The sequence below is a fragment of the Archocentrus centrarchus genome, unplaced genomic scaffold (genome assembly GCF_007364275.1).
Source record: "Archocentrus centrarchus isolate MPI-CPG fArcCen1 unplaced genomic scaffold, fArcCen1 scaffold_42_ctg1, whole genome shotgun sequence".
NCBI classification, from domain to species: Eukaryota; Metazoa; Chordata; class Actinopteri; order Cichliformes; family Cichlidae; genus Archocentrus; species Archocentrus centrarchus.
The window spans coordinates 1,932,396-1,943,961 of NW_022060268.1; the positions used below are offsets into that span (position 1 = coordinate 1,932,396).

The window sequence follows — 11,566 nt, forward strand, 5'->3', positions numbered from 1 at the left end:
ACCGCTGGAACAGGCAACAACATGACAAAGAACAGAAGAAAACTGAGGGCTTAAATACACATTAGGTAATCAGGGCAAGAGGAAACAACAGGGCACAGCAGGTGAAGCAAATGAAACTCATAACAGGGGAAGCAAAACTAAACACAAAGCACAGGGAACACAAGACTGGCAAAATAAAACAGGAAGTGATTAACCAAGGTACACGCAGACACTAGGAATAAAACTCAATAAGAAAACACAGGAGGTCAGGGTCAAGACAAAATGACAAAACAGTCGAGACCATGGATGCAGAGGAGACAGGGACAAAGGGATCAAGAACAACAAAACAAACTGGGAAATAACAAAACTCAGGGAAAATAAAACTAAACACAAAACGCTGGGAGGACAGCCCAGGACCATGACAATATGGAATAGAAACTGAAGACTTAACAGTATTCCCTGAAAGCCCCCTTCTGTTTGATCATTTGTTAGTAACATTTACATTTACTTTAATGGATTACACAGCAGTGGGGAATAAGTTTTATTATAGTAGAAGTCTTTCTGAAAGTGCTGTAACTAAGTTTAAGGATCTAATTCCTTCATTATTATGCTCTTCAGTGCCATGTGCCAACACAGTGCAGAGCAGCTACCTAAACTCTGCTCCCAGGGAGGTAGATTATGTTGTCAATAGTTTTACATCCTCACTGTTTATTCAATTCAATTTTATTTATATAGCGCCAATTCACAACAAACAGTCGCCTCAAGGCGCTTTGTATTGTGGGTAAAGACCATACACTAATACAGAGAAAACCAAACAATCAAAATGATGACTTTGGATACTGTGGCTCCTCTGAAAAGGAAAGCTTCAAATCAGAAGTGCCTGACTCCGTGGTATAATTCACAAACGCACAGCTTAAAGCAGATAACCCGAAAGCTGGAGAGGGAATGGTGTCTCACTAAATTAGAAGATGCTCATTTAGCCTGGAAAAAGAGTTTTTTGCTCTATAAAAAAGCCCTCCATAAAGCTAGGACATCTTACTACTCATCATTAATTGAAGAAAATAAGAACAACCCCAGGATTGTTTTCAGCACTGTAGCCAGGCTGACTAAGAGTCAGAGCTCTGTAGAGCCGAGCATTCCTTTCACTTTAACTAGTAGTGACATCATGGATTTCTTTACAAATAAAATTTTAACCATTAGAGAAAAAATATTCTAAACCATCTCAAAGATTTATCTTCATGTTCAGCTGCTTTCAGTACTGCTGGTATTTGTTTAGATGGCTGTGCTCCAGTTGATCTTTCAGAGTTAACTTCAATAGTTACTTCCTCCAAACCATCAATATTTTATTAGATCCATTCTCAATAGACTGGTCAAAGGCGGCAGCACAAAGCTGGGAACAGTCCACAGCGAAAAACTCAAGGATCAAAGCAAAACAAAAAGCTAAACAGTTCTGGGGTCAACCGCAGTGGCGACGACAAGGCGAGGCAGGAGGCCTCCCTACAGAGGGAGCAGGAGCTGAGGGGACTGGGACCAAAACTGAAGGGACTGAGACAGGAACTGAGGGGGCTGAGACTGAAGATGAAGACACTGAAATGAGGAGACCAAAACTGAACTGACTGGAGGAACCAAGGGGGTTAAGGAGCTAACTGAAGAAGACACTGGTGGAACTGAAGCTAAAGCAGAGGGAACTGACTAAGAGGGTAGGGAAACAGCTGACACTAGCCTCTTTCCCACCAACAGGGTTCCGGAGCCGGAGCCGTGAATTGAACCGTTAGGCGGGTTTTCCACCGCCGAAGCACTCGGTGCTCGGCCGAAAAACGGGTTCAATTCCGGCCCCGCAAACTAGCTGGTCTGGAACCAGGAACCCGTGCCGAAAGCGGCAGAGGGGCGTGACTCTGCCGACTCAACATCAAGTTTTCTACCATATTACATGTGTATTACATGAGAAAAGCGAAGCGATTTTCATGGCTGTGAATTAGGTTGGGCTCTAAGGCTGAACTTGCTGCTTTGTATCGGTTCATATCACAGATAAAAGGACACAAAGTACGTACTTGTCGTCTTGCTCTAATCGCTGTCTGTGTTTACCTCTGTGCTGCACAGAGATGCTGCAGTAGTTTGGTTTGGACCCTAAAACGTATTTGCAGCACAAGAAAGGAGAGCGTGTTCTCCCACGTTTGTGACCTTCGGCTTCCGTGTCCAGACGAGGACCCGCCCACGCTCATACGTAAAGGAGCAGTTCACAGAAACGCGGTGGGAACGCAGGCCCGTTCTTAAGCGTTCATTGGGATCGGCACGGGAACTTGCGCCGGCTCCGGAACCTCGGCGGTGGGAAAGTGGCAACTGTGGATCAAGGGAGAGCTACAGGAGCTGACTGAGAGTAGACAGGGGCTGGAGCTACAGCTGACTGAGGAGCTGCTGCAGTTCCAGCTGACTGTGACAGGGACACTGTGGAGCGTAGCTGTGGCTTGGGACCTGCAGCAGCGAGCTGTGGCAGCAGAAGCTGGTAGACTGCTGCAGCAGCTGAAGACTGTGGAGGATGCTCGGCTGCAGGCGACAAAGACTGAAGCAGGGACGGGGACAGTGGCTGAAGAGGCGCTGCTGCAGGCGACGGGGACAGTGGCTGAATAGGCGCTGCACCCACACCCGAGAGACAGGTTTGGGTCCAGGGATGGACTGATCCCTAGCCGTCCCCACCCGAGGGAACAGAATGGGTGCAGGAGCTGAGTGTCTCTCAGGGGCCAGTCTTTGCTGGGGTAAAGTCTCTAAACACAATTTCAATTCAATTCAATTTATATAGCACCAAATCCCAACAAACAGTTGCCTCAAGGCGCTTTGTATTGTGGGTAAAGACCCTACAATAATACAGAGAAAACCCAACAGTCAAAACGACCCCCCTATGAGCAAGCACAAAATTTCTACAGTGGCCTGTTTGTTCAGAACAGCCTCTTCCTGAGGTTTAGAGGAGTCAAGTGTCTCAAAATGTGTTATTTTCATAACAAAGTCCTTAATGATGGCAGGCAAAGAGTCCAGAAGCCAGGAATTTTCAGACACCAGTATGTTCAGTCTACGTTCAATGGCTCTTCTATACAAATCCAAGGGCCTCTTAAGCATTTGATCGCATAGCTTTGTCACTAAAGCGCTAATATCTTCAAGACACGTGCCTCGTGAGCAGACCCTTCATTATTGATAGAGGCAAATGCAGGATTACTCACTGTGTCAGTGGGCTGTGAGAAAAACGGTGATGGCTTTATAGCGCACGGTGCCGGAGATGAGCCTCTCCACTGTTGCTGGGAACCCAGCTGCCCACCCTCCGAGACAGGCTGACGCGGCGGTGAAGCGAGTGAGCTGGGTGGCCAGGGACCCCTATATCCCTGGAACCGGGAAAATGATTCCTCCGGTGTTAATCCGGGAGCCGGCTCCGGAGAAAATTCCCTCCGTCACTGCTGGGAACTCTTTTTCCTCCGAGACCGCGTAGTCTGCACTGGAGAGGAAGGACTGGCGCGCGGAGCAGCAGGTGAATGACTAGCTTAAGCGAGGGTAAGCTCACCCACTCTGAATTTCTGCGGCTTAGCCAGGGGAGCTGAGCGGCTTCTCCGAGGACCATTCCAGTATGCTGGTCCTCCCAGAGCCAGGCGGGTGCCGCTGTACGAGTCCGTGTCCGTGAGGTCCATTATGGTTGCGTCATTCTGTCATGAACTGATGTGGTTGCCAGTAGTGAGGACCTCTAAGCAGACACCAGAGACATGGGAGTAAACTCAAAACACAGCTTTAATGCTGGAGACAGGGTTGCAGACACACAAAGGGAGCAAACTGAAACTGACTGACGGACGGACTGAAAAACTGACTGAAAACCGCAGGACGAGCACCAATGACAATGATGCGACAAAGACTGACTGGAACACAGACAATATAAACACACTAGGTAACGAGGGGATTAGGAGCACCTGGGAGGGAGACACAGGAAGGATAGCACACTACACTACAAATCAGACAGTACCAAAATAAGACAGGAACTTATATGAATGAACAAAACCCAATACAAACTGGAAAACATAAGAGCTCAATGAAAACAGAAACCAAAAGAACTAAAGACAAAATACTGGGCACATGGCCCAGGATCATGAAAAGACATTTACCTAGACGTAAAACTGACCAGGACCTGAACAAAGAACTAAACAACACTGAGACTTTAAATACGCAGCGGGAACGAGGGGTGAGTGGTAACAGCGGGGCCAAACAGGTGAAATGAATGAACTTAATATAGGAAGCAAAAATGAACACAACACACAAGAAGCATGAGACTACCAAAATAAAACAGGAAGTGACCAACAGAACACAAGCAGATCTAACACAGAAAACTTGACAAAGGGGATCAGACAATACACAAAGAAACAAACTGAGAAAACTAAACTCAAACTAAACACAACCCAGAAAAGTACAACAAAACAGAGCTAACCAAAAGAAACTCAAAACACTGGTCCACCAGCCCAGGACCATGACAGAAACAGCATTAGTGAAGGTTACAAACGATCTTTCTTTTTGCCTTGAGGCAACTGTTTTTTTGTGATTTGGCGCTATATAAATAAAATTGAATTGAATTGAATTGAATGTTCAGCAGACAGCCAAGGCTTTCAATTGATCTTGCTTTCGGTACTCACCCAGGCAAACGCAGTCACAAATCCTACTCCAACTATATTCAAAAACTTCATCAAACTCTCCAAGAAAGTTACGCCCTGGCATCTGAACATTCAAGAAAGATGGGTGAAAAAACAAAGCACACTTTGCCAAGAAGGTCAGAGCTGCTGAACTGTTTGCCAATGATAGGGTAACCGCTGGGAACAAAATGTTCACATTGTTGTAAAACGCATTAAAGATATTCTCATTTATGTTGTCAGACCTGAAAATGTGGATGGTCCAAACTGCACCCTTTATAGGGATTTGCTCCTCCCTTGTGGGTTCCTACCTGTGAGAGACCAGACTGAATCTAAGCCCCAAAATTGAAATCCAAGGAAATCAAGGACCAGGAGTACAACAAACAGTGCTGAGGCAAATGAAAATGAAGGAGCATACAGTGATGAAGATGAACTGAATGGTGAGGAGGAAATGTTTACTGGCAAAAGGGAGCCACAAGTCATCACAAGAAGCCCCTACATTCAAACAGAAGTGATTCCTCCAAGATCTCAGATCCCAGTCACTCAGAAATGTCCCTCCAATTGCACCAGCTCCTGACACCAGTGTGATGCCTCAAACATCTGTACCTGGCTTTTGCATACCTACCAAGACAGACAACATGAAGTCTCTAGTACGAGTAGTGTTGAGCTGGCACATTTGGACCCCAAGTCCCCAGACCATGTTCTTATTGACATTCCAGAACCCGACCTGGCACCCATTCCACCTGATGCAGAGCCTCCTACACCAGAACCGGTAGTAAGTCAGGTAGAAACTGAAGCTGGTGGCAGTACTAGAGAGGTAGTGTGGAGAAAGACACCCACCACGGAAATTTACTTATGACGAATTGGGCGAGCCATTGACTTTGGCCATCAGATCTTTCTTCCAAACACTAGGTGTTGCATTCTCAAAATCCATGGTTCCACTTTCGCAGTACCCTAGTGAGTCAACCGCACATAAAGGGACTCATGCCGTTTAGAGGGGGAGAGTGTAACCCAGGTTGTTTTTTGCCATTATATGGGTCTTTCCAGTGAATGTATCATTGCTCGATAAGTTTTGTTTTTCCCATGTTCCATGAAAGCACTATTTTAGTTGCACATGGTACCTCTCCTCTACAGAGTGAGAAAACATTTTTTTCCCATTGTCGGGAAAGCAGAACGGCTGTGGAACTTAGCAATTGAGAAATTTACTTGTCATTTTGGAAGCACAGAAACCATATAGTTGATCCAGTAATATGTAAATGCCACTAAGGGTGTATTAAGTTATGAAGAATTTCCTGGCTGGCTTTTTTACTGATAGAAACTGCTTCTAAGGACTGAGCTGGGATGCCTGAGGACTGGATGCTGGAGATCTCTACCCAGGACATTTCATACCATGGCCAACTGTTCCCAGGAGGGTGGTAGGATGAGAAAGGATTTTCCTTTTTTTCCCTTTCTCAGAGGATTTGTTAATTTTCCCTTATTTTACCTAAGATCTAACATATTTTATTTGCTACATTTCTTTGGGTCAGGACTTATTCCATAAACAATTGATTCCATAAATAACTGATGCATCGGGAAAAATTAGGAGTAACTGAACTCTACCCTAAATACCCTGACACAAGTGGACTTTAAGTGCAAAACTGACATGGACATTGTGTTCAGTGGACATTATAGGAATGGTATCAAGGGAAACTGAGGGAATGGAATTATTGTTTTGTTGGTCTGCCAATGTATATTTAAAGTCAGTTCCTGCTCAACGTCAGCAAAACGAAGGAACTGATTGTGGACTTCAGCAGGAAGAGGTGGAAAGAGTGAACACTTTCAAATACCTGGGAGTGACCATCTCACAGGACCTGTCCTGGACTCATCACATTAACATCACTGTGAAGAAGGCCAGACAGCATCTCTACCTCCTCAGGCGGCTGAGAGACTTCAAGCTCCCACTCAAGGTGCTCAGGAACTTTTACACCTGCACCATCGAGAGCATCATGCGTGGGAGCATCACCACCTGGATGGGAAACTGCACTAAGCAGGACTTCATGGCTCTAAAAAGGGTGGTTCGTTCAGCCGAACGGACCATCAGAACCACCCTCCCCAACCTGCAGGACATTTACACCAAGCAGTGCAGGCTGAGGGCCATGAAGATCCTAAAACAGCCCAGCCACCCCGGACACTCTCTCTTCTCCCTGCTCCCATCAGGCCGGCATTACCGCTGCCTGAGGGCTAAGACTGAAAGTCTGAAGAAGAGTTTTTAACCCACAAGCCATCCGTCTGCTCAACACTGAGCCCTAACTGGACTATTATTGCACAATGTAAATATTATAATCTATAATTCCATGTAAAGGTGTGTATAGTATATAGAGTATAGTGTGAATTACTTATTTTTATTTTTATTCTTCTTATTTATTTGTGTGTGTATATATATGGTTGCAGGTACAAAATACATTTCACTGTGCATTGTACTATGTATAACTGTGTATGTGACAAATAAACACTATCTTATCTTATCTTATCTTATCTTAATGACCCTTGCTAAACATATGACCTGTTGTTAAATTCTTAAAAATAAAACTGCATTCTTAACTAAGAACACTGATTGTAGTTTGTTGTGGTTAGAGGGTTTTCCTTTGGAATTTTAGCAGTTGCCACCACCAATCTTCTATGGATCTAAGAGAAGTGACCCTAGTTGTGTATACTTTGGCAATGAATCAAACCAATAGATAATTTAGTCCTGGACTGCTACATTCTCAAAGGGTTACAATAACAATAAAATATTGAGCAGGCCTGGTTTGCCTGCAAAATTCATAGGCTAGTGTGGCCTTCCCAGTTTAGATAAAATTTGTGCAACTGTGTGTTTGATTGGATGTTTTCCTAATTTTTCCTGCCCTGTCACAAATTTAAATCAGTTCTGATTGGATGTTGTCCCTGCCAAGCATTTTTTCATCATGAAAAAATGGTTAACGAAAACTATAACAAAAATAGTTCATCAACAAACTTAACACTGGTGTGTGTGTGTGTGTGTGTGTGTGTGTGTGTGTGTGTGGACTCACTCGACTGTCTTGCTCCATGCTGGAGGGTTGCTCATTGTCATAAAGACACAATTGCTCAGAATCGTCACCATGATGAACAGACTGAATAATGTTTTGTTTGTAAGAAAAAAATTGTGATCTGTGTCATCATAAAGTCAGTGTGACATCATACAGGTACAGTGTGACATCATAAAGGATATGAATGAATGAGGATCTTGATGGCTAAGGTCCTCAGTGGGTTGAATGGACTCAGGAGGTAACAGGCAGGCTCAGCATTAAACCTGTAGATGATGTTTCCTTTACTGAGCACAATGAAGGTCTGCAGAGAGAGAGAGACAGATCAGAGAGAGGTGACAGGCAGACAGGTGTTTGCAGGTCTGGTGTCTGTATGAAACCTTCATAAGAGTAAAGTTTTGTTTGCGTTTAAGTGAATCTTTATGATCTGAGAGCAGAACAGAAAGAAATGGTAAAATAAATGAGCAAATATAAAATCTGATCTAATTTCTGATGCAAATCCATCATGAAGCCATCGCCCTCCCCACCTAGCCTTAATCTTATTTGGGTTCAGGTCTCAGGGGCAGCACTGATCATCAGCAACAAGGTGATGTGCGAACAGTGGACTGCTTCCTCTGTAGATTCCTCTTAAAGCTGAACCCAAACAGAAAAAGCTCATTTCTGCTGCTGGTGTCTGCAATCACTTTTTATGTCATTACCGACAGATCATGGTCATAGGTGAGGTTGGGAAAATAGATTAACCAATAATCATGATCAGCTCTCTCCTTACCACAACAGGCGAGTACAGTGTAATTTCAATGCTGATGCTGTTGATGTTGATGAAGGAAGAAACTCCTCCTAACCCTTAGTGGGCACTCCATCTTTTTCTGGCTGAGAACAATGTTCTCAAAAGCAGAGACAAGATCCTGAGATCACCAAGCCTGACACCCTCCACTTCTCGATTGTACCTAAAATTCTGTACATGAAGTTATGAACAGACTCAATAAAGTGCAGCCATGGCAAAGCTCAACACCTACCAAGAATTAGTCTGGCTTATTGCCAACAATATGGACCAAGCTCTCACTGTGGTCATACAAGGACTGAACAGCCCATAGGAATGGGCTCAATACCCCATACTCGCAAAGCACCCCGCTGCGCAATGCAGTCAGATATCTTCTCTAAGTCTACAAAACACAAGTAGGACAAACTCCCACATATCCTTGAATATCCTTGAGAGGATAAAGAGCTGGTTTAGTGTTCCACAACCAGGATGGAAGTCTCTTAAATCTGATCCATCCACTCATTTAGGTCGTCTGAATACGGATGAGCATCTCCATCCATCCATCCATCCATCCATCCATCCATCCATCCATCCATTCTCTTCCACTTATCCGGGCCCACTGAGAGATATAATCTCCCCAGCGTGTCCTGGGTCTACCACGGGGCCTACTCCCAGTGGGACATGCCCAGAACACCTCACCCAAGAGGCGGCCAGGAGGCATCCCAATCAGATGCCCGAGCCACCTCAACTGGCTCCTTTCGATGTGGAGAAGCAGTGGCTCTACTCTGAGCCCCTTCCAGATGGCCGCACTCCTCACCTTATCTCTAAGGGAGAGGTCAGCCACCCTTCGAAGGAAACTCATTTCTACTGCTTATATTTGCGATCATATTCTTTCGGTCACTACCCAAAGCTCGTGACCATAGGTGAGGTTTAGAACGTAGCTCGACCGGTAAATCAACCCTTTTAAACTAAGCTCCCTCTTCACGATGACAGGCCGGTGCAGCGTCCGCTGCAGAAGCAGCCCCAATCTGTCTGTCGATCTCCCGCTCCCTTCTCCCATCACTCGTGAACAAGACCCCGAGATACTTGAACTCCTCCACTTGGGGCAGGAACTTGTCCCTGAGCCGGAGAGGGCTCTCCACCCTTTTACGGCCAAGGACCATGGCTTTAGCTCCTGTAGGCCCACCACCTGCAGGAGGCGTCATAGGGGTTGGGTGCAGTGTGTGTCGGGCGGAGGCCCCAGCGAACCGATCCCCGGCTATTGAGACTGGCTGATGAGTATATTTTTTTTAAACAAAAATACCTTCTGTGATTGGTAGAAAGGATCCAGATCCTCCAATGGGGTGTTGAGAAACTCAGGAGGTGGGTCTCCATATATAAGGGGAAGGGGTTTCCCAGCCTCCAGGTCACTAACTGGTTTAGGAAGATCTTCCTCTGCAATCTGTGAGACAGACAGAGTATTGATTATATGTTGTCAGTGTATTACTTACTCATTCTTAGCAATCAATATATTTTATACCTCAATATTGTTCTCTTTCCTTATCTGATGTTCCTTTTCTTCAGCTTCATGGCGTCGTTGGATTTCCTCCAGTGATGCTGGTGTGAATCGTTTGAAAATCTCAGAACCAACAGGGGGCAGAAGAGATGCCATGTTGGCATAATGCAGAACCTCCTGAACTCCCCCAGGTGCCTTCCCCTGTAGGGACGAGAAAAACCCTTTTATCAGACATGAGTACACTGATGTCACAGTTAATTTTTTTTTTTTTAATTATTAATTTAAAAAAACAATCAAAACAATGGCTAAAGAAATGTGATTTTTTCTATGATTAGAAGATTCAATCAAATGGCCCAGTGATAGTTTGAAATTATGTGATTGTGATTCTAAGGGCGTTCTCTTTTCCCGCTGTCTTTAAGTAAGTAAGTAAGTAAAATTTTATTTATATAGCACCTCTCAAGACATAGATCACAAAGTGCTTCACAACATTAGAAACAACATTAGAACAAATTACAATTGGAATAAGGAGGACAAAATATATGCATACATATAAAATTAAATTAAATAAAAATAAATAAATAAATAAATAACAATAATCTAACCAAACGCAAGCCTAAAAAGATGAGTTTTTAGCTGTTTTTTAAAAGATACCACCGAATCTGCAGTTCCTATACACAAGGGGACAGAGTTCCAGAGTCGGGGAGCTACTGTTGCAAAAGCTCTATCACCTTTAATTTTCAGCCTTGTGTGATGTACAGCCAGTAGGCCTTTATCACATGACCTCAGAGACCTGGAGGGAATGTATGGATGCAAGGGTTCACTGATATAAGTTGGGGCTTGACCATGAAGACTTCTATAAGTAAGGACCAGAATCTTAAACTGGACTCTGAAAGTAATGGGGAGCCAGTGTAGCTGGATGAGTAACCATGTAGCGTGAGAATATTTAGAAGATTTTGTCAGAAGCCTCGCAGCAGCATTCTGAACAACCTGGAGACACTCCAGGGAGTTTTTGCTAAGACAAGTAAACAGAGTGTTACAATAATCCAGACTTGAGGAAATGAATGCATGGATAGTAATCTCAAGTTCAGAAAGTGACACAATGGGACTTAACTTAGCAAGGTTCCGTAAATGATAGAAACAAGAGTGAACTAGAGATTTGACATGGCTATCTACAACCCCTGGCAAAAATTATGGAATCACCAGTCTCTGAGGATGTTCCTTCAGTTGTTTAAATTCGTAGAAAAAAAGCACATCACAGACATGACAAAAAAACTAAAGGCCTTTCAAATGGCAACTTTCTGGCTTTAAGAAACACTAAAAGAAATCAAGAAAAATAATTGTGGTAGCCAGTAACAGTTAGATTGTTAGAACAAGCGCAGGGAATAAATTATGGAATCACCCTGCAAATTCTCATTACAAACACTAACACTTGCATCTGCTCGTAAAAAGGAGTGATCACACCTTGGAGAGTTGTTGCAACAAGTGGACTGACATGAATCATGGCTCCAACACCAGAGATGTCAATTGAAACAAAGGAGAGGATTATCAAACTCCTCAAAGAGGGTAAATCATCACGCAGTGTTGCACAAGATGTTGGTTGTTCACAGACAGCTGTGTCTAAAACCTGGATGAAGTACAA

At 44.1% G+C, this 11,566-nt stretch overlaps 1 protein-coding gene across 1 annotated transcript in view; it reads right to left on the reverse strand.

Moving 5' to 3' along the window:
* Nucleotides 1-10,083, reverse strand: part of LOC115777044 (sodium channel protein type 4 subunit alpha B-like) — a 40,958-nt gene extending 30,875 nt beyond the window's left edge. The window contains exons 1-4 of the mRNA XM_030724860.1: nucleotides 9,952-10,083; nucleotides 9,736-9,873; nucleotides 7,858-7,976; nucleotides 7,679-7,768 (exon numbers count right to left, since the gene is read on the reverse strand). Coding sequence (XP_030580720.1) covers nucleotides 7,679-7,768; nucleotides 7,858-7,976; nucleotides 9,736-9,873; nucleotides 9,952-10,083 — 479 coding nt within the window. The remainder of the gene's footprint in view (nucleotides 1-7,678; nucleotides 7,769-7,857; nucleotides 7,977-9,735; nucleotides 9,874-9,951) is intronic.
* Nucleotides 10,084-11,566: the final 1,483 nt, after the last annotated feature.